This window comes from Cervus canadensis, chromosome X (genome assembly GCF_019320065.1).
Source record: "Cervus canadensis isolate Bull #8, Minnesota chromosome X, ASM1932006v1, whole genome shotgun sequence".
NCBI lineage: Eukaryota > Metazoa > Chordata > Mammalia > Artiodactyla > Cervidae > Cervus > Cervus canadensis.
Window position 1 is genome coordinate 77,023,161 of NC_057419.1, and position 24,506 is coordinate 77,047,666.

The 24,506-nt window shown below is 35.9% G+C and overlaps 1 protein-coding gene across 1 annotated transcript in view; it reads left to right on the forward strand.

Moving 5' to 3' along the window:
- The window catches only part of CHM (CHM Rab escort protein), a 221,307-nt gene that overhangs the window by 21,937 nt on the left and 174,864 nt on the right, over nucleotides 1-24,506 (forward strand). Inside the window, exon 2 of the mRNA XM_043459787.1 lies at nucleotides 2,212-2,278. Within this exon, the coding sequence (XP_043315722.1) occupies nucleotides 2,212-2,278 (67 nt within the window). The remainder of the gene's footprint in view (nucleotides 1-2,211; nucleotides 2,279-24,506) is intronic.

A 24,506-nucleotide genomic window follows, 5' to 3' on the forward strand; every position in this document is an offset into this window, starting at 1 on the left:
GTAATTTGAATTTGTGATGCCAAATTACTGAATTGCTTGATCTTTGGCAAGTAATTTAAAATTTCTCATCCCACTTTTTTCACATGGATAATACTGCTTGCCTCCCAGGGTTATAATGAAGAATAAATGAGCTGATGTATATGAAAATACATTGTGAATCATAAAGCCCTATACTGATATTTGGTGGTGTATTTTTAATGCTGTCTTTATTACACACTTAAACATACTAATTCTCCTTCCTGAATATTTCTTTGCTGTTGTCCTTTTTAACTAAGCCACTTAGTCAGTCAGTGTTGGTCGCTCAGTCATGACCAACTCTTTGAGACCCCATGGACTGCAGCCCACCAGGCTCCTCTGTCCATGGAATTCTCCAGGCAGGAATACTGGAGTGGGTAGCCATTCCCTTTTCCAGGGGATCTTCCTGACCCAGGGATCGAACCCAGGTCTCCTGCATTGCGGGCAGATTCTTTCTCATCTGAGCCACCAGGGAAGCCCACTAAACCACTTAGCAACCTGTAAAGTACCATAGTGACTGCATTTCTTTATAAAGAAAACTTATTTTTTATATATAAAGAGTGTATGTATACATGTTTATGTATAAAGAGTTAAGATAAAACATTAGAACAATACAGTTTTTACCATTATGAAGAACTAAGCATACTTAGCTATTTAGAATTTTCCTTTCATTCCTCCTGTTTCCTTCTACACTACAAACTCACTTTTTTTCCTTTGAATTATATCCTAAGTTAAGGTTGCAATTTTATAATGGCTGATTTCCAATAGTTGATATTTAATGGCTATATCTAGTACATTTGGTCAGAACTTCTTTTTTGAACCAAACATTTTATACCCACAAAGTGCTCAGCACTGGAAAACTAGTTCTTCCATGAATGCAGATGGAGCTTTTGTTTAATGTGAGTTTTAACTAGAGATTGACTACATTAGTTGCTTCCATATACCTGTTGCTTTTTTACATAAAGAAGATAAGCATTCTCTTTTCTTGAAATCTTTGATGGTTAGTGTTTTGTTCAAACTCTTGCCAGAAGGATGCTGTTTCTTTTCTACTAGGTGAAAATCCAAGAGGACTATGGTATCTCATTGTAGTGAAAGAGTCAGTAGCAGCACTATAGAATTACACTAAACTAGCTTTGTTCATTTGACTGATATAAAATATTTTAGTCTCTGTTGAAATGGTAGCTCTTACGATAAAAAGTTATGGAAGAGTCTTGAATTTATAACACAGAGTGTTAACTACCTGATGTAGCTTAACATCTGAATTTTTTATTATAAAATTATCTTTGGTAAATATTTTTTTGGTATTGGTATTAATAGTAGTAATATATATTTCCCTTTATGATAACAAAGGGGCTTCCCTGGTGGCTCAGATGGTAAAGAGTCTGCCTGCAGTGCAGGAGACCCAGGTTCCATCCCTGAAGAAGGAAATGGCTACCCACTCCAGTAATCTTGCCTGGAAAATCCCATGGGCGGAGGAGACTGGTAGTCCATGGAGTCGCAAAGAGTCGGACACGACTGAGCGACTTCACTTTCACTTTATGATAACAAACTTTATGATATGGTTTAATTTAATTTCAAAACAGTAATGTTCTTATCAAACTACTGTATTAAGTAGAAGTGAAATAATGTATCATGTAAATTACCTTTTTTAAAATTAGTTAGCCTATTGCTTAAACTGAAAAAATACATGCCATTACCCCTAAGAGACACTGTGACTTGAAGTTAGATTTATGTTAAAATTTCAATTCTAGAGCTTTTTTTTAAAGCATTGGGCAGCAGGTTAACCAGTTTGCACCCCAGTTTCTTCTTCATCTTTAAATGAACATGCAGATCCTTTTCTGTCAGTGCATTTGGGAGAATCCGATCAGCTAGTATGTGAACATAGTTTCTGAAACAAAGTGCTTATATGAACAATATTTTGACAGTTGCTTATTTATGGTAATTGGCAGATAAAAAGAATTTAAGTACTTGAGTTTTAAAAAATCTCCCTTCCACATGATAACATTTTCAGTATTACTAGTATATGTTCAAGAAGCATCATTCAAGTATAATATAAAGTTTATAATTTTGAATACAAGAATGAGCCTCTTTTGTTAAACTCTTCTATACAACAGTGGTATGAATTGAACATTTTTTGTGCTTTATATATATATTTTTTTTCTACATCCTAAATGATATAGGTGTATGTTTTTATAGGTTTGCCTGAATCCATCATTGCGGCTGCATGTTCAAGAAGTGGCCAGAGGGTTCTGCATGTTGATTCGTAAGTTTATCAGTGGTAGCATTTGATACTTCCTAAATATCTCTATACAAAATTAAAATTTAAATATGCATACACGTGTGTACATGTATATGTCCAGTATAAACTTTTAAAGTTAGAAAAATTATTAGAATTGTTTAATTTTCACAAAAAACATGTGAAATATATAATGTACGGGTTCTCCTATTATAGTTTGTGAAATAGTGATCTCTTTCCTTTGAGTATAAAACAAATGTACCATAATTTTATTTTTAACATTAATGATTTTGTTTTTCTAAATGATAAGTAATTTTCCACAAAGCTTGGAAACATACTTACCCTTTTAATCATATGTATGTGGGTATGTAAACCCTGTATATGCTGTTGTATTTTAGATGTGGCATATGATAGTTGAAGAAATCAGCTAATAGAGTATGTGGTTTGCTTGAAAAATCTTAACTAAGAGTTTTCTAAAATATTTAGAATTTTTCCCCCCTTTTCCTTAAATGTGATGATAAAAAGGAAGTAAATGGAAAATTCAACTTTAAGGTAAAGTATAAATCTTTCCATTCCTGCTTCCTTCAGAAACAAACTCTTAACTTTCCACCTATCTATTTAACGCTTTTGACCTTTGTATTGGTACTTTAATTGTTCATTAAATTGGAGTAGAAAGGAAACACGAAATAATGACTTTGTATTTTCTGTTTGATAGTAACAGGTTTTTCAAAATGCCAGAATGCAAAGAATAGCTAGATTTGTTACAGCTTACAGTGCCTTCTCATATATTATTCCATTGTAAGTATGTAGGAATCCAAAAGTGGTATTAGTTCATTTAGCCTTTCTAAAGTTATTTTCAAAATATATTAATTCCCCAGTCATTGAATGAAATTTCTAAATTGAGTTATTTTCTGTTCTTAAGTCCTGCCCTTGGAATTCTCTTTCACTGTTATATGCACACACATACACCACAGTAATTGCTCAGTCGTGTCTGACTCTTTGCGACTGTAGCCCACCAGGTTCCTCTGCCCATGGGGGTTCTTACTGGAGTGGGTTGTCATGCCCTCCTCCAGGGGATCTTCCCAACCCAGGGATCTAACCCCGGTCTTTTGCATTGCAGATGGATTCTTTACCATCTGAGCCACCAGGGAAATCTGTTATGTGTGCAACTGCTGTGTTAACGTCTTAATTCAGTCTTTTTGACATATGGATTCACATGCCAAAAAAGGTGCTGCCTTGAACGCTGAGGTACTTAGGACTAGTATGCTTTAAAAAGGCTTAATAAGAACATAAATTCAAATTTGTTTCTGATAACATTAATTAACCTAAAACTGAAAATAAAATCTCAAATTTCCCAGTTATCTCTTGTGTTTGCACTGTAAGGTACTTCTTGTATCAGCTTCTTTACATATGTAATTTAATTCCCATCACAGCCAAGTGAGGGTAGTGTTATCCTAATTTAACAAATGGGAAATGTGGGGCATAGTGAGGTTAAGTAATAATTCTAACTTTACCCAGCTAGTGCATGTTTTTTTCTAAAACCCGAGATTTACCCAGAATGAAGAATATTTTATAAATCACATAGGGTTTACTGATAATATAAAATAAGTTTTGATTAGGAATATAACAAGTTAAATCTAATTTTGATAAGCAGTGAGTCAGTTAGAAAGACTTGATAATGTTAAAAACTTATACCTTAATAAATAGTATTTCAAACTGACAAAACTTTTTTCTTCTATTTTAGATCCTCATACTTGGTAGCTTTTGAGAGTTTAGATACATCTGGATATTGATTTATAAGATGGTTTTCTGCTCTATGCCACGCTTAAATATTTTCTCATTTTTATTCATTTTTGCCATTATGGCTCTTCATGTTGCTGTTGCTGTTTGTTGTTCAGTTGCTCAGTCATGTCCGACTCTTTTGGACTGCAGCATACCAGGCTTCCCTGTCCTTCACCATCTCCTGGAGCTTGCTCAAACTCCTGTCCATTGAGTCGGTGATGCCATCCAACTATCTCTGTTGTCCTCTTCTCCTCCTGCCTTCAATCTTTCCCAGCATAAAGGTCTTTCCTAATGAGTTGACTCTTTGCATCAGGTGGCCAAAGTATTGGAGCTTCAGCTTCAGTATTAGTCCTTCTAATGAATATTCAGGATTGATTTCCGTCAGGGTTGACTGGTTTGATCTCCTTGCATCCAAGAGACTCTCAAGAGTCTTCTCCAGCACCACAGTTCAAAATCATCAATTCTTTGGTACTCAGCCTTCTTTATGGTCCAACTCTCACATCTGCACATGACTACTGGAAAAACCGTAGCTTTGACTATATGGACCTTTGTCAGCAAAGTAGCATCTCTGCTTTTTAATATGCTGCCTAGGTTAGTCATAGCTTTTCTTCCAAGGAGCAAGCGTCTTTTAATTTCATGGCTACAGTCACCATCTGCAGTGATTTTGTAGCCCCCCAAAATAAAGTCTCTCACTGTTTCCATTGTTTCCCCATTTATTTGCCATGAAGTGATAGGACTAGTTGCCATGATCTTAGTTTTTTGAATGTTGAATTTTAAGCCAGATTTTTCACTCTCCTCTATCACCTTCATCAAGAGGCTCTTTAGTTCCTCTTTGCTTTCTGCCATAAGGTTGGTGTCATCTGCATATCTGAAGTTACTGATATTTCTCCCAGCAATCTTGATTCCAGCTTGTGGTTCTTCCAGCCCAGCGTTTCTCATGATGTACTCTGCATATAAGTTAAATAAGCAAGGTGATAATATATCTCCTTGATGTACTCCTTTGCCAATTTGGAACCAGTCTGTTGTTCCATGTCCAGTTCTAAATGTTGCTTCTTGACCTGCATATAGGTTTCACAGGAGGCAGGTAAGGTTGTCCGATATTCTGATCTCTTTCAGAATTTTTCACAGTTTGTTGTGATCCACACAGTCAAAGGCTTTGGCATAGTCAATAAAGCAGAAGTATATGCTCTTCTGGAATTCTCTTGCTTTTTCAATGATCCAATGGATGTTGGCAATTTGATCTCTGGTTCCTCTGCCTTTTCTAAAACCAGCTTGAACATCTGGAAGTTCTCAGTTCATTTGCTGTTGAAGCCTAGCTTGGAGAATTTTCAGCATTACTTTGCTAGTGTATGAAATGAGTGCAATTGCGTGGTAGTTTGAACATTCTTTGGCATTGCCTTTCTTAGGGACTGGAATGAAAAGTGACCTTTTCCAGTCCTGCGATCACTGCTAAGTTTTTCAAATTTGCTGGTGTATTGAGTGCAGTATTTTCACAGCATCATCTTTTAGGACTTGAAATAGCTCAGCTGGAATTCCATCACCTCCACTAGCTTTGTTCGTAGAGATGCTCCTAAGGCTCACTTCGCTTTCCAGGATGTCTTGCTCTAGGTGAGTGATCACACCATCGTGGTTATCTGGGTCATGAAGATCTTTTTTTGTATAGTTTTTCTTTGTATTCTTGCCACCTTTTCTTAATAGATTCTGCTTCTGTTAGGTCCATACCGTTTCTGACCTTTATTATGCCCATCTTTGCATGAAATGTTCCCTTGGTATCTCTAATTTTCTTGAAGAGATCTCTAGTCCTTCCCATTCTATTTTTTTCCTCTATTTCTTTGCATTGATCACTGAGGAAGGCTTTCTTATCTCTCCTTGCTATTCTTTGGAACTCTGCATTCAGATTGGTTTATCTTCGCCTTTCTCCTTTGCCTTTCACTTCTTCATAGGGAAAGGAGAAGATAAATAGAAGATTCATAAGGAAAGAAGATTCAGTCTTTCCCTAGTCCTTTTATTTCCTTTTTTTTGTTTTAGTTTTCTCCTTAGAGTTTTATTGTGATAAAATTGACATACGGTACTGTATAAGTGTAAGGTATATAGCATAATGATTTGACTTACATCATGAAATGATTCGCACAATAAGTTCAGTGAGCATTCATCATCTCACATAGATTAAACAAGTAGAAAAAATTAAATTAAAAATTAAAGAAATAGAAAAAATTTTCCTTGTGATGAGAAGTCTTAGCTTTCATGTATAACGTAAAGCAGTGTTAAGTTATATTTGTCGTGTTGTAGATTATGTCCCTAGTACTTAGTTATAAGTATCAGGGATGTAATATCCCTATTGAACCTTTTGACTGCCTTCATACAGTACCCCCTCCCACAGCTGCCCCACCTCCAGCCTCTGGCACCAGAAATCTGATACCTTTTTTCCTATGCCTAGTCCTTTTATTTGTGCTTTACATCTACAATAGTACCATATATCCCTGTTTCATGTACATAGCTTCCCATACTTTATAAAAAAATAACCTTTAAATTGTAGTTTAAAAAAAAAGTAACATAAAACTTGCCATCTTAACTATTTCTAAGCATATACAATTCAATAGTGTTGAGTATATTCCTAATTGTTGTATAGCAGATCTTTAGAACTCTTTTGATGTTATAAACCTGAAACACTATGCCCATTAAACAATAACTCCCCATTCCTCTTCCTCCCAGCTCCTGGCAACTCTCATTTTACTTTCTGTCTCCATAAATTTTACTTCTGTAGATACCTCATATAGGCTTCCCAGGTGGTGCTAGTGGTAGACATGAGACAAGGAGTTCAGTCATTGGGTCGGGAACAATTCCTGGAGGAGGGCACAGCAACCCACTCCAATATTCTTGCCTGGAGATTCCCCATGGAAACAGGAGCCTGGCGGGCTACAGTATGTGGGGTTGCATAGAGTCAGACCACTGAAACGACTTAGCACACATGCACACAGATACCTCATATAGTGGGAATTAGATATTATTTGTCTTTTTGTAACTGGCTTATTTCATACAGTATAAGTCCTCAAGGCTCATCTATTTTGTATCATGTGTTAGAATTTCCTTCCTTTTTAAGATTGAATAATATTCCATTGTATGTTTACACAATACAACATATTCATTTATCTGTTGATGAATGCTTGACTCACTTCCACCTCTGGCACATGGTAAATAATACTGCTATGAACATGAATGTGCAAATGTATCTTCAAGATCCTGCGTTCAGTTCTTTTGGATATATACCCAGAATTGGGATTACTAGATCATATAGTAATTCTATTTTTAAGTTTTTTGAGAAACTGCCATACTATTCTTGATAGCAATGGAAACTTAAAATTCTTAGTATTACATGTTCCTTTTTTCTGTTTTCTCCCTGCTCTGTCTTGGTAGAGATTTGTCTGTATTGTTAGTCTTTTCAAAGAACCAGGTTTTGCTTTGTTGTAACCTTCTATGTTATCTTTGTTTTCTATCTAATTAATATCTGTGCTTATCTTTATTGTTTCCGTCCTTCTTTCTTTGGCTTGAGATTAGTCTTGTTCTTTTTCTAACTTCTAGAATTGAATTCTTAGTTCTTTGTATTTTAGCTTTATGTTTAGTGTGTTTATGATTCTAGCTCCCTCTTAGGATCACATTAGCTATCTTGTACAAGTTTTAAGTCTTATAGCCATTATGATCTCTTTTTTGAGCCATTAGTCACATTAGCTATCTTGTACAAGTTTTAAGTCTTATAGCCATTATGATCTCTTTTTTGAGCCATTAGTTATTTAGAAATATGTTTTTAGATTTCTATATACATTTTTTATTTCAATATTTATAATTTTGAACACTCGTGACAAAACAGGGAAGTGAGAATGTAAAGTTCTAGTGTGCCTCTTCAATCTTCCTGCCTGCAACCCACTGTTAACTTTTTATGTGTCCTACAATATGCTCACCAGAAAAAGAGGATGAGGAGAAAATATGTAAGTTTTTATCATGTTTAAATTTGATTCAGTATAGAAAAAATTCAGAATACTGAGTAGTTCCAGCACCATGGATTGCTCATTTTGCCTTTCTATGTCTGTACCTACCTCCTTCCTCTACCTCCCCTATTTCTAGCCTCAGCAACCACTGATTTGATTTTTAGCTGTATAATTTTGTCATTTTGAGGATGAAACTGTACAGTGTGCATTTTGGCCTTGTCTTTTGTCACTCAGCATAATTCATCAAAGTTGTTACTTGGAGATTTATCAAAGTTGTTATATATATATCAATAGTTTTTTTTTCCTTTTTTATTACTGTATTCTGTACAGTAATATAATTATAATTACTATTATACTGTATAATAGTATTCTGTATTCTGTATGTATCATGGTTTGTTTAACCATTCACCTGTTGAATGTCATTTGAACTGATTCTAGTTTTTGGCTCTGATAGAATTGTTGTGTTAACATTCATCTGTAGGTTTTTGTGTGTGTGAACTTACGTTTTTATTTTTCTGCGATAAATGCTCAGCAGTTCACTTGCTGGGTCATATGGTAATGGCATGTTTATTTTAGTTTATTGAGAAAGGCAGTCAAGTTTTCAGAGTGCTTATACCATTTTACGGTCCCACTAGCAATGTATGAGTGTTCCAGTTTCTTTGTTATCTTTGACAGCATTTGTTGTTGTTAACTCTTTTTGGTGGAGGAGTGAGGAGAGTTCAATTCTGGCTAGTGTGTAGTGATATCTCATTGGAGTTTTACTTCACGCTGCCCTAATATTTAATAATGTTGGCCAGTTTTCAGGTGCTTATATGGTATCTGTGTATTCTCTTTGATGAAATGTCTTCATGTCTTTAGACTGTTTTCAGTTTGGATTGTTTTACTGTTGAGTTTTGAGAGTTCTTCATACATTTCTTACCAAATATAATTTTTAACTATTCTTTTTTGAATAACCAATTTCTAATTTAATTACATTAACGTCAGATAATTAGCTCTGTGTGATTTCAGTTATTTAGTATTTTTGAGAATTGTTTTATGGTTTATAATTATATGACTCCATGTGACTTAAAAGGTTTTTTTTATGTTTTAGTATACTTGTTTAAAGGAAAATTTGTATGTTTTTAGAATGTTTTTATGAGTAAATTTAATGTAGAAATAAAACTAAAAGAGAAAACTTTTGCTGATTGTTGGATATGGAGATCCATCTTTTCGTTAAATCAAACTTGTTAATTTTGTTGGTTCAGAATATCTGTTATCTGATTGCTCTATTAATTGGGAGGTGTTTATTAGATATCACTTTTACTGAGTGTGGCATTCTTATTTTTTCTTTATAATTCTATTAATTTTTGCTTTATGTATTCTTGAGTATTCATAAAAGCATGTAGATTTAGAATTAATGATATCCCCATGTAGTTTACCTTATGTTTTTTCCCCTTGCTAATGCCTTTTGCCTTAAAGTTTGTTTTTTATATTACATAGCAATATGAGGTTTTCTTGTTTTTCCCCCCAAGATTTCTTCTCCTTTTATTTTCAGTCTTTCTGCATCTTAATATGTATGCATCTTACAAATAGCATATAAGTAGATTTTACTTTATTGCTTCAATCTGGCAGTCTTTTTTAACTGAATTTAGTATATTTATCATGATTTACTAGTATTTACTAGTATTCACATGTATTTCTACTATCTTATTTGTGTGTTCTCTTTACCATTCCTTTTTTTTTCTTCTCTTAGTTTTTTGTCTTGTATTGAGTAGAGGTATATTTGTACTTTTTCCCTCCTCACAACTGGGTTGGAATTACAGATGAAATTTCTCTTCCTTTGGTCTAGAATATGCTTAAACTTTTGGCATATATATTCAAATTATACTTTCAGAATCATCAAAGTACTTACTCTTTTCAAGCAATACAATGACCACCCCCTCATGTTTATTGCTACCTAGCATTTTGGTAATACTTTGATCTTGTATTTTTTTTATTAGTATTTGATGGGCTTCCCTGGTGTCTCAGATGGTAAAGAATCTGCCTGTAATGTAGGACAGCCAGGTTTGATCCTTGGATTGGGAAGATCCTCTGGAGAAGGGAATGGCTATCCACTCCAGTATTCTTGTCTGGAGAATCCCACATGGACAAAGTCTGGTGGGCTACAGTCCATAGGGTCACAAAGAGTCAGACACAATTGAGTGACTAACACTTCATTTTATTTTTTGTACTAAATACTTGTTTGGATATGCCCTTGTGTTTGTCAGTATTTTTTTCTTTTTTGTCTTTGCTACTACCTGGAGACAATATCCTGCTTCCTTAAGTTCCTTCAACCTGAATGTTAGTGTCTTTGTCTGTTAACGCTTTTGTTTCACTCTCAATCTCAAATTATAGTTTAGTTGATTCTGTGATTACACACTGAAGGTAATTTTCTTTCAGACTTTGTCCTCTAGCTTCTTTTGTTGTTGAGAAATGTCATTCTTTGTTAGATGAATTCTCTTTTTTTGCTGATTGTTTTAATATTCTTCTGTTTGTCCTTATAGTTGTATAGTAATTTGTTGAGGTGTGGATTTTATTTCTATTTATACTTGTTCAGAAATTGTTTTGTTTCTTGAAATCAGATGATTTATGCCTTTTGTTGGTGGGAAAACACTCAACTGTTTCTTCAAATATTAGTTCTCTCTTATTCTTTCTTTTAGAAATTCTCTTATATATTGCACCTTCTCATTCTATCCTTTAGGCCTTTTAAGGGCTTCCCTTGTGGCTCAGCTCATAAAGAATCCTCCTGCAATGTGGGAGGACCTGGCTTTGATCCCTGGGTTGGGAAGATCCCCTGGAGAAGGGAAAGGCCTTTTAATATCTCTTTCATATTTTTCATCTTTTTACCTTTTGATACTACATTCCGAGTAGTTTCCTCAGCTTTATCTTCTTGTTCTGGGGTTACCAACTATGGCCCACAGGTTAGCCACTTGTTTTTATTTATTTATTTTTGGTTGTGCTGTGTTGCGGTGCATGGGCTTCTCATTACAGTGGCTTCTCTTGTTGCAGAGCATGGGGTCTAGACACATGGGCTCAGTAGTTACGGTTCATGGGCTTAGTTGCCCCATGACACGTGGAATCCTCCCAGAACAGGGATCTAACCTGTGTCCCCTTCATTGGCAGGTGGATTCCCATCCACTGTAACACCAGAGAATTCTCCACTTGTTTTTTAAAATAAAGTCTTATTGGAATACAACCATGATTATATACTTAACACCTGTTTACATAGTGACATTGACTATGGCTACTTTTACACTACAAAGGCAGAGTTAAGTAGCTTCAGCAAAAGCTGTGTCATCTGCAAAGCCTAAAAATTTACTATCTGGCCCTTTATAGAAAATGTTTGCAGACTTCTAGTTCATTAGTTCTGTCTTGTTGTTGTTATTGTTTAGTTGCTGAAGCATGTCCCACTCTTTTGCAACCACATGGACTGTAGGCTCCTCTGTCCATGGGATTATCCCATCAAGAATATTGGAGTTGGTTGCCATTTCTTCCTCTAGGGGAACTTCCTGACCCAGGGATCAAACTTGCATAACCCACATCTCTTGCACTGCAGGTGGATTATTTACTACTGAGCCACCAGGGAATCCCAGTTCTGTCTTGTATGTGTGCTCAGTTACTCAGTCATGTCCAACTCTTTGCGACCCCATAGACTGTAGCTCGCTAGGCTCCTTTGTCCATGGAATTTTCCAGGTAAGAATACTGGAGCAAGTTGCCATTTCCTACTCCAGGGGATCTTCCTGACCCATGTCTCTTGTGTCTCCTTAGTTGGCGCTGTGCCACCTGGGAAGCCCAATTCTGTCTTGAAATATGTCTAGTTTTTTATTTAACCTAGCTATTGTTTTCTTAAATGACTTTCATTGAGTAATTTTTTTAAAAGTTGTCATGTTCTTCCCGTGTGTTTCAATTCATTTTTTTAAAGCATGTGAAGTTTTATGTGAAGTTCTTTGAGGTTTAATACTCCTGTTTGTCATTTTCTATCTTCAGGGTCAGTACTTTTTCTTTTCTTTCCCTAAAATGTTTTTCCAGATTTTTTTTAGTGGCGGTTTATCCGTGGGAATGCTCTGTGACCTGGCTGATGGGGTATATTTGTACTAAGTGGTTTTGCATTTTCTTTTGCCTGGTCACCTGGTGCTATTACTGACTATATGAGTTTCCTGTTGCCCCTGTAACAAATTGTCACATATGTATTAGCTTGCTGCTGTTGCTCTTTGTCACTAAGTCATGTCAAACTCTTTGCGACTCCATGGACTGTAGTCCACCAGGCTCCTCTGTCCATGGAATTTCCTAGACAAGAATATTGGAATGGATTGCCATTTCCTTCTCCAGGGGATCTTCCTAATCCAGGAATCTCCCAGCATCTCCTTTGTCTCTTGCATTGTCAGGTGGATTCTTTACCATTACACCACCTGGGATATCCCATGTAGTATCATATCACAACACAAAATTTATTCTTTTATAGTTCTGCAGATCAGAAGTATGAAATGAATTTTATGGGTCTGAAATCAGGTCATAGGCAGGCAGTGTTTCATTCCTTTTGGAGGATTCAGGGGAACATCTGTTTCCTTATCTTTTTCAGTTTCCAGAGGCACCTGCATTCCTTGGCTCTTGTCCCCTTGCTCTGTCTTCAAGAGCCTCAGTTCAACCTCTATCATGCCATCTTGTTTTTCTGCCTTTGACCTTCTTCCCTTCCTCATAAGGAACCTTCTGTTTACATTGGGGCCTACATGTATAATGTAGGATATTCCTCCTATCTTAGGATACTTAATTTACACGTTAGCAAAGTCCCTTTTGCCATATAAGATAACTTATTCACAGCTTCTGGGGATTCGGATATGGACATCTTTGGGGAATAATGGTTCCCCATTATTCTGTCTACTGCCCTGGCTCAAAACAATTTGTATGTTAATTTCTCAGCTTGATGATTCTTGGTTTATGTGAGTAGTATGCATTAGAACATCATAGTCACCTGTGGTTTAAATTTGCAGTTGTAAAGTCTCAGAGAAATTTTCCCTGCCACCTACCAGCTGCTTCAGCAATATTCCATCATATACTCTCGAAGTATACAGTATTCTCTTACATCTTTATGCCTTTTTTTCATGCTGGCCTCTATTCTGTGCAAATAGAGTACTCCTCCTTTAGGACATAGCTAGTATACCACTTTCTAGTGATTTCTTCCTTGATAATCCAAGTAGTATTGATTTTTCTATTTGTCTGTACTTTCAAGTATCCTGTATATCCTTGTAATATTTTATATACAGTATTATTATTATTTATAAATCTGTTGGCCCTGTTAGACTCTTAGAAATTAGGGATCAGGTCTTAGTCATCTTTATATCCCCAGTGTTTGAGAGGTCTGGAATATAGCAGTTCTTAAATATTTGATAAATATTATATTTGCCAAGCCACTGTTCTAGTGATGGGAATTTAGAATTACCTCATACATACTCAGTGCAACATTGGTCCTTGCTGATCTACAGGAGGTAGATTCACAGTAGTTTGTAAGAGAGTCATCTGTTGATGAGAAAGTTGAGGTTTGCCTGTAGTCAAACAAGCAGATGGCTGGGGCAAAAGTCAGATCTTGTTCCTATTCCAGCGTTCTTCAAAATATACCACACTGTCTTTGTTCTTGATGTACCTGTATATATTTATTAAAAATAAATTAGTTGAATTATTCTAACTAATGCTAATTTGTAGACAGTAGAAAATCACTACCTTGCATTTTTGCTTATTTCTCAATTAAGTTCTACTGTTGAATAGATTAGAATCATGCTTTTCAAACTGTAGTGGTGTTCTGGTACTTTAGGTGGTGGTGGCATTTGAAGCCAAGGGATAGACAGTGGAGCATCTTCCTCTTGTATAAATTTTATAAACAATATAATGCATTAAAGTATTAAGATTTTTTGAGCAAATTTTAGATTTGTGGTTAAGTTGCAAAATTAATACAGAGAGTTTCTGTATACACTTTATTTAGCTCCCCTTAATGTTAATATCTTCTGTAGCCATAGTACCATTGTTAAAACTTAGAAATGAATATTGCTGAATACTAACCACTAAACTGTAGACCTAATTTGAATTTCACTAGTTTTTTTCAGTAATGTTATTTTTCTGCTTCAGGATCTAGTCCAGGTTCCCACTTTGTTTTAGTTGTTAATAGTCTCAAATTGTCTCCCCCAAGGTATACTAATGTTTGCCTAATGGTAATTCCTCTTCCTATCTTCATTTATTTATTGCATTTCTTCTATAAATAAGAACTGTTTCTTCTTCCTCATTTATTTATTAAATTATATATGTATAACTGTGGGTTAATGGATATTTTATTCTCTAGGTTATAATCTCATGTTGCCATTGTTTATTTTGTTGCTCAAATTGTTCCAGCTTTGGTCACTGTGAGTTCCTTTCAGTTGGTTCCTGTGTCATTGTGAAATATCCAATCCTTGTTTGAGCACTTCCTTACTTTCTGACACTGCAAGATGCTCCAGGCTCATCTTGTGTTTTCCCTGCTGTAGCCCTAGAAACAATCACTTATCCATGAGCCCTCTCTGTGTATTTGAGAATAAGATTTAGAAACCACGCTCAGAGTACTAGATGTCATTCTTACTGGAGTGTTATGGTTTCTAGGCTCTCTCAGTGGACAGAGCTAGTTAATCTATTAATGTATATTAAGCCATTCATACACATCTATGTTTCTGTGTCTGTCTACCTGTGCATGCTAAGTTGCTTCAGTTGTGTCTGACTTTGCAATGCTATGGACTGTAGCCCACCAGTCTCCTCTCTCCATGGGGATTCTCCAGGCAAGAATACTGCAGTGGGTTGCCATTATATATAATATGTATATAATACATATATATATTTAAATACCAATACCTTCAATTGAATGGAGAGCATTTAAAAATATTACTTAAAATGGATATATAATAGAGTAAGATATAAAATGTACCAGAATTTTTAAAGATGACATGAAAATTCAGCAGTGTGCTTATGTAGGACTACTCTAAGCTATCTCCTGACTTCCCTTAACATAAACTTTCTCTTAAGCCATGAGAGCTGTTTCAAAAGAAATTTCAAGAAGTCTCATGCTATATACTGTATCTGCTCTTGGATGCTTGGTACACAGCTGCTTAGTAAATAATTTTTGGGTAAATGACTCAATATGAGAATGTATGAATGTGAAGAGGTCAGGAACTCATATTAATAGTCCATGGTTAGCGTTTGTAACCTAGCCATGTTGCCGGATGTGTATCATTGACTATACAGGAGATTGGAGATAAAGTAAATTAACCCTTGCAATTCAATAATAACAAACATATCCTACCACATATCCTACCATCATGTCAGCATGTTAAGGACCTTGTCTTTGTATCCTGAATAACATCTGTGTGTAGACACTTCATAAATGCTATATGTTGATTGTTTAGGGTTCAGGAGAGCTTACTTTTCATTTCTTGAAAGAATGGGATAAGAAAGTTTTTACAGGACATGTTTATTTTGCATTTTTCACATACTCAGTTTTATTGAAAGATTTTTCCAGTCATGGAGAATGAAAGTTGCTATTACTTTTCTTTAATGTTTTAAAACAATCTAAGCTATGTAATGGGCTCGATAAAGGACAGAAATGGTATGGACCTAACAGACGAAGAAGATATTAAGAAGAGGTGACAAGAATACACAGAAGAACTGTACAAAAACTATCTACATGACCCAGATAATCACGATGGTGTGATCACTCACCTAGAGCCAGACATCCTGGAATGTGAAGTCAAGTGGACCTTAGAAAGTATCACTATGAACAAAGCTAGTGGAGGTGATGGAGTTCCAGTTGAGCTATTTCAAATCCTGAAAGATGATGCTGTGAAAGTGCTACACTCAATATGCCAGCAAATCTGGAAAACTCAGTAGTGACCACAGGACTGGAAAAGGTCAGTTTTCATTCCAGTCCCTAAGAAAGGCAATGCCAAAGAATGCTCAAACTACCACACAATTGCACTCATCTCACACGCTAGTAAAGTATTGCTCAAAATTCTCCAAGCCAGGCTTCAGCAATAGGTGAACCGTGAACTTCCAGATGTTCAAGCTGGTTTTAGAAAAGGCAGAGGAACCAGAGATCAAATTGCCAACATCCGCTGGATCATCAAAAAAGCAAGAGAGTTCCAGAAAAACATCTATTTCTGCTTTATTGACTATGCCAAAGTCTTTGACTGTGTGGATCACAATAAACTGTGGAAAATGCTGAAAGAGATGGGAATACCAGACCACCTGACCTGCCTCTTGAGAATCCTATATGCAGGTCAGGAAGCAACAGTTAGAACTGGACATGGACCAACAGACTGGTTCCAAATAGGAAAAGGAGTACTTCAAGGCTGTATATTGTCACCCTGCTTATTTATCTTATATGCAGAGTACATCATGAGAAACGCTGGGCTGGAAGAAGCACAAGCTGGAATCAAGATTGCCGGGAGAAATATCAATAACCTCAGATATGCAGATGACACCACCCTTATGGCAGAGAGTGAAGAGGAACTGAAAAGCCTCTTGATGAAAGTGAAAGATGAAAGTGAAAGAGGAGAGTGAAAAAGTTGGCTTAAAGCTCAACATTCAGAAAACTAAGATCATGGCATCTGGTCCCATCACTTCATGGGAAATAGATGGGGAAACAGTGGAAACAGTGGCCGGCTTTATTTTCTTGGGGCTTCAAAATCACTGCAGATGGTGATTGCCATGAAATTAAAAGACGCTTACTCCTTGGAAGGAAAGTTATGACCAACCTAGATAGCATATTAAAAAACAGAGACATTACTTTGCCTACAAAGGTCCGTCTAGTCAAGGCTATGGTTTTTCCAGTGGTCATGTGTGGATGTGAGAGTTGGACTGTCAAGAAAGCTGAGCACCGAAGAATTGATGCTTTTGAACTGTGGTTTTGGAGAAGACTCTTGAGAGTCCCTTGGGCTGAAAGGAGATCCAACCAGTCCATCCTAAAGGAGAACAGTCCTGGGTGTTCATTGGAAGGGCTGATGTTGAAGCTGAAACTCCAGTACTTTGGCCACCTGATGTGAAGAGTTGATTCATTGGAAAAGACCCTGATGCTGGGAGGGATTGGGGGCAGGAGGAGAAGGGGACAACAGAGGATGAGATGGCTGGATGGCATCACCGACTCGATGGGCATGAGTTTGAGTAACCTCCGGAAGTTGGTGATGGACAGGGAGGCCTAGTGTGCTGCGATTCATGGGGTCGCAAAGAGTTGGACACGACTAAGAAAAAGTTTACAGCCCCCACCTCCCCAATATAGAGAATATTTTTAGTCTACATACAGATATAGTTTAACTGTTCTGTTCAATAACTAAATTCTGTATTAAGGGAAAATTGCAAAGATAGGATCAGAGAAGAAATAATGATTTATATTTTAAAATTCATTAAAATCCTGCTTTTACTTTTTTTTTTATTACAAAAGTACTATGTATACAGTGTATTATGAAAGCAAAAATACAAAAGCACTTAAAATAACTGCTGTCACTTGTTATTTTATATCTGCCATAAACATTAGTTATGACATTTTTCTATGCCATGCTGCATCGGTTGGAATGAAAGAATAAGGGGCTATAATAAAGAGACTCAAAATCCACTGGCTTGAAAAATCATCCCCTGGGGTATTCCTTGCTTGCATGCTCTAAACAGGGTTGCAGGTTTGCTCAGGTTTCACTTCCAGAAAGGAGATAGAGCATGGATGATAGACCTTTGTCCTTTTAAGGCTTGGATTGGCATATATCACGTTTGTTCCTATTCCCTGGACACACATCTACATTCCCTTGGATATCTACATATAGTTATAGAGTTATACGGAGGCACGAAATTCATCTCTAGTTTGAGGGCCACATGTCTACTCCCAGCTAGGAGGAGAATGGGAGATTTTAGTGAACAGGTCATAGTCTCTATAATTTTCTTACAGAAGATGTATGTTTAAAAACAATTGAAGTATAGTTACGGTACAGTATTACATGTTACAGGTATATAATATGGTGACTGACCATTTTTGAGTTATACTCCAGTTACAGTTATTATAAAATATTGGCTATATCTCCTGTGTTGTATAATGTGTTTTTGTAGTTTATTTGATACATAATAGTTTATATCTCTTAATCTGCTACCCCTATATTGCCCCTTCCCACTTTCCTCTCCCACTGGTAACCACTAGTTCTCTATATCTGTGAGTCTTTTTTATATTTATTAGTTTGTTATATTTTTTTATATTTCACATATAAAGTGATACAGTATTTGTCTTTCTTAGTCTGACTTATTCCACTTAGCATAATACCCATCCAAGTCCATTTATGTTGTTGCAAATGGCAACAATTCATTCTTTTTTCTGGCTGAGTAGTAATTCCATTAAACACACACACACACACACACACACACACACACACACACACACGGACATGGGTGCATGCCACATCTTCCTTACCCATTCATCTGTTGATGGCCACTTAGTTTGCTTCCCTAACTTGGCAATTGTAAATAATGCTGCTGTAAGTATTAGGGTGCATGTATCTTTATAATTAGTGTTTTTGGTATTTTTTTTTGGATATATACCCAGGAGTGGAATTTATGGGTCATAAAGTAGTTCTGTCTTTTTTTTATAATAAATTAATTTTTTATTGAAGAATAATTGCTTTACAGAATTTTTCTGTTTTCTGTCAAACTTCAGCATGAATCAGCCATAGGTATACATATATCCCCTCCCTTTTGAACCTCCCTCCCATCTCCCTCCCCATCCAACCTCTCTAGGTTGATACAGAGCCCCTGTTTGAGTTTTCCTGAGCCATCCCAGCAAATTCTTGTTGGCTATCTATTTTACATACGGTAATGTAAGTTTCCATGTTACTCTTTCCATACATCTCACCCTCTCTTGCCCTCTCTCCATGTCCATAAGTCTATTCTCTATGTCTGTTTCTCCATTGTTGCCCTGTAAATAAATTCTTCAGTGCCATTTTTCTAGATTCTGTGAGGTGTTAAAATATGATATTTATCTTTCTCTTTTTGACTCACTTCATTCTGTATAATAGGTTCTAGATTCATCCACCTCATCAGAACTGACTCAAATGTGTTCCTTTTTATGGCTGAATAATATTTCATTGTGTATATGTACCACAACTTCTTTATCCATTCATTTGTCAGTGGACATCTAGGTTGTTTCCATGTTCTGTCTGTTGTAAATAGTGCTGCAATGAACAATGGGATACATGTGTCTCTTTCAATTTTGGTTTCCTTAAGGTGTATGCCTAGGAGTGGGATTGCTGGGTCATATGGTGGTTTTATTCCTAGTTTTTTAAGGAATCTCCATACCGTCTTTCATACAGTTGTATCAATATACATTCCCACCAACAGTGCAAGAGTGTTCCCTTTTCTCCACATCCTCTCCAGCATTTATTGTTTGTAGACTATTTGATGGATGGCCATTCTGACCGGTACAAGGTGATATCTCATTGTAGTTTCGATTTTCATTTCTCTAATAATGAGTGATTTGAGCATCTTTTCATGTGTTTGTGAGCCATCTGTATATTTTCTTTGGAGAAGTATCTGTTTAGGGCTTTTTCCCACTTTTTAACTGGGTTGTTTGTTTTTCTGGTATTGAGTTGTATGAGCTGCTTCTATATTTTGGAAATTAATCCTTTGTCAGTTGTTTTATTTGCTATTATTTTCTCCCATTCTGAGGGTTGTCTTTTCACCTTGCTTATAGTTTCCTTTGCTTTGCAAAAGCTTTTAAGTTTAATAAGATCCTACTTGTTTACTTTTGTTTTTATTTCCACTACTCTAGGACGTGGGTCATAGAGGATCTTGCTTTCACTTATGTTGTCAAGTGTTCTGCCTGTGTTTTCCTCTAAGAGTTTTGTAGTTTCTGGTCTTATGTTTTGGTCTTTAATCCATTTTAAGTTCATCTTTGTGTATGGTGTTAGGAAGTATTCTAATTTCATTCTTTTACATGTAGCTGTCCAGTTTTCTGAGCACTATTTATTGAAGAGGCTGTGTTTGGCCCATTGTATATTCTTGCCTCCTTTGTAAAAAATAAGGTACCCATAGGGGTATGGCTATATTTCTGGACTTTCTATCTTGTTCCATTGGTCTATATTTCTGTTTTTGTGCCAGTACCATACTGTCTTCATGACTGTAGCTTTGTAGTATAATCTGAAGTCAGGAACATTGATTCCTCCAGCTGCATTCTTCTTTCTCAAGACTGCTTTGGCTATTTGGGGTCTTTTGTGTTTCCATATGAATCGTGAAATTTTTTGTTCTAGTCCTATGAAAAGTGCAATTGGTAATTTGATAGGGATCTCACTGAATCAGTAGATTTTGTTGGGTAGTATAGTCATTTTTACAATATTGATTCTTCCTACCCAGCAACATGGAATATATCTCCATCTGTTTATGTCATCTTTGATTTCTTTCATTAGTGTCTTATACTTTTCTGTGTACAGTTTTTTGTCTCCTTAGGTAAGTTTATTCCTAGATATTTTATTCTTTTTGGTGCACTGGTGAATGGGATTGATTCCTTAATTTCTCTTTCTGATTTTTCACTGTTTTTATATAGAAATGCACATGATTTCTGTGTATTTATTTTGTATCCTGTGACTTTGCTAAATTAACTGATTAGCTCTTGTAATTTTCTGATACTATCTTTAGGGTTTTCTACGTACAGTATTATGTAATCTGAAAGCAGTGAGAGCTTTACTTCTTCTTTTTCGATCTGAATTCATTTTACTTCTTTTTCTTCTCTGATTGCTATAGTTAGGACTTCCAGAACTATGTTGAATAATAGTGGTTAAAGTGGACACCCTTGACTTGTTCCTGATCTTAGGTGGAATGCTTTCAGTTTTTCACCATTGAGAATAATGTTTGCTATACACTTATCATATATGGCCGTTACTGTGTTGAGCTAGGTTCCTTTTATGCACATTTTTTGAATGTGCATAAATTATTTTAATCATAAGGAATATTAATTTATTTTAATCATAAATGGGTGCTGAATTTTGTCAAAGCCTTTTTCTGCATCTATTGAGATTATCATCTGGTTTTGATCTTTAAGTTTGTTAATATGGTATATCACATTGATTGATTGGCATGTATTGAAGAGTCCTTGCATTCCTGGAATAAACCCAACTTGATCATGGTCTATGAGCTTTTAGATGTATTGCTGAATTCTGTTTGCTAAAATTTTGTTGAGGATTTTTGCATCTGGGTTCATCAGCGGTATTGGGCTGTAGTTTTCTCTGACTTAAATTCGAGAAAGTATGGAAAACCACTGGACCATTCAGGTATGACCTGAATCGAATCCCTTATGATTATACAGTGGAAGTGAGACATAGATTCAAGGGATTAGATCTGATAGACACAGTGACTGAAGAACTGTGGATGGAGATTTGTGACATTGTATAGGAGGCAGTGATCAAGACCATCCCCAAGAAAAAAGAGAGGGATGGGTAGAAAAGTGAAAAAATTGGCTTAAAACTCAACATTCAGAAAACTAAGATCATGGAATTAGTCCCACAACTTCATGACAAATAGATGGGGAAACAGTGGAAGCAATGACAGGCTTTATTTTTGGGGGCTTCAAAATCATTGCAGATGGTGACATCAGCCATGAAATTAAAAGATGCTTGCTCCTTGGAAGAATAGTAATGACCAACCTAGACAGCATATTAAAAACCAGAGACATTACTCTGCCAACAAAGGTCTGTCTAGTCAAAGCTATGGTTTTTCCAGTAGTCATGTATGGATGTGAGAGTTGGACCATAAAGAAAGCTGAGCACTGAAGAATTGATGCTTCTGAACTGTGGTGTTGGAGAAGACTCTTGAGAGTCCCTTGGCCTGCAAGGAGATCGAACCAGTCCATCCTAGAGGGAATCAGTCCTTAATTCATTGGAAGGACTGATGCTGAAGCTGAAACTCCAATACTTTGGCAACCTGATGGGAATAACTGACTCATTTGAAAGGACCCTGATTTGAAAGGACAACAGAGAGTGAGATGGTTGGATGGCATTACCAACTAAATGAACATGAATGTGAGTAAACTCAGGGAGGCCTGGCATGCTGCAGTCCATGGGCTTGCAAAGAGTTGGACACGATTGAGCAACTGAACTGAACTGAACTGAACTTCTCTAATTGTTTAATAGAATTCTCCTGTGAAGCCATCTGGTCATGGGTTTTTGTTTTTTGGGAGATTTTGATCACTGCTTCAATTTTAGTACTTGTAATTGGGTTGTTCATAATTTCTATTTCTTCCTGGTTCAATCTTGGAAGGTTGAAGTTTTCTAAGAATCTGTCGATTTCTTCCAGGTTATCCATTGTATTACCGTACAGTTGTTCATGCTGCTGCTGCTGCTAAGTCACTTCAGTCGTGTCCGACTCTGTGTGATCCCATAGATGGCAGCCCACCAGGCTCCCTGTGGTCTCTTATAATCCTTTGTATTTCTGCATTGTCTTTTGTAACCTCTCCTTTTTCATTTCTAATTTTCTTGAGTTTATTCTTCTTTCTTTTCTTGATTAGTCTGGCTGAAGGTTTGTCAATTTTGTTTATCTTCTGAAAGAACCAACTTTTAGTTTTATTTATCTTTACTGTTGTTTCTTTCATTTTCTTTTCATTTATTTCTGCTTGGATCTTTATGATTTCTTTCATTATACTATTTTTTGTGTTTTCTTTTCTTTTTTTTTTTGTTCTTCTGTTTCCAGTTGTTTTAGGTGTGAAGTTAGGTTGTCTATTTGATGTTTTTCTTGTTTCTTGAGGTAGGATTGTATTGCTATAAACTTCCCTCTTAGGACTGCTTTTGCTGCATCTCATAGGTTTTTGAGTTGTCATGTTTTCATTGTCATTTGTTTCTAGGAATTTTTTTATTTCCCTTTTGGTTTCTTCAGTAACCTGTTTCTTATTTAGAAATGTGTTGTTTGATCTCACTGTGTTTGTGGTTTTTACATTTTTTTCTTGTAATTGATATCTAGTCTCATAGCATTCTGGTTGGAAAAGATGCTTGATACAATTTCAGTTTTCTTAAATATACTGAGGTTTTATTTGTGACCCAAGATGTAGTCTATCCTGGAGCATGTTCCATGTACACTTGAAAAGAAGGTGTATTCTTCTGCATTTGGGTGGAATGTCCTGAAAATATCAATGGGATCCATCTCATCTAATGTGTTGTTTAAGACTTGTGTTTCCATATTAATTTTCTGTTTTGATAATCTGTCCATTGGTGTGAGTGTGGTGTTAAAGTCTCCTACTCTTATTGTGTTACTGTCATTTTCTCTTTTTATGTCTGTTAATATTTGTCTTCTGTATTGTGGTGCTCCTATGTTGAGTATATAGATATTTACAATTGTTATGTCTTCTTCTTGGATTGATCCCTTGATCATTATGTAGTGTCCTTTCTTATCTCTTGTAATCTTCTTTATTTTAAGGTCTATTTTGTCTGATAGGAGGATTGCTACTCTAGGTTTCTTTTGCTTCCCATTTGCACCCATTCTCTCAATTTCAGTCTGTATGTGTCTTTGCGTCTGAAGTGGGTTTCTTATAGATAGCATATACATGGGTCTTGTTTTTGTATCCATTCAGCCAGTCTGTGTCTTTTGGTTGGAGCATTTAATCCACTTACATTTAAAGTAATTATTGACATTTATGTTCCTATTGCCATTTTCTCAATTGTTTGGGGTTGATCTTTCTCTTCTCTTGTGTTTCTTGACTATATAAGTCCCTTTAACATTTGTTGTAAAGCTGGTTTGGTGATACTGAATTCTCTTAACTTTTGCTTGTCTGAAAACCTTTTTATTTGTCCATCAATTTTGAATGAGATCCTTGCCAGGTACAGTAATCTTGGTTGTAGATTTTTCTCTTTCAGTACTTCAAATATATCCTGCTATTCCCTTCTGGCCTGCACAGTTTTTGCTGAAAGATCAGCTATTAAGTGTATGGGGTTTCTCTTGTATGTTACTTGCTGCTTCTCCCTTGCTGATTTTAGTATTCTTTCTTTGTGTTTAGTCTTTGTTAGTATGATTAGTATGTGTCTTGTCCTGTGTTTCCTTGGGTTTATCCTTGGGTTTAATGGGACTCTTTGTGCCTCTTGGATTTGATTAACTATTTCCTTTTCCATGTTGAGGAAATTTTCAGCTATAATCTCTTCAAAATTTTTCTCATACCTTTCTTTTTCTCTTCTCCTTCTGGGACCCCTATAATTTCCCCTATAGTTTGAGTGTCGGTGCATTTGATATTGTCCCAGATGGCTCTGAGACTGTCCTCAGTTCTTTTCATTCTTTTTACTTGATTCTGCTCTTCTGAAGTTATTTCCAACATTTTATCTTCAAGCTCACTGAATCGTTCTTCTGCCTCAGATATTCTGCTATTGATTTCTTCTAGAGTATATTTAATTTCAGTAATTATATTGTTTGTCTCTGTATGTTTATTCTTTAATTCTTCTAGGTCTTTGTTAATTGCTGCA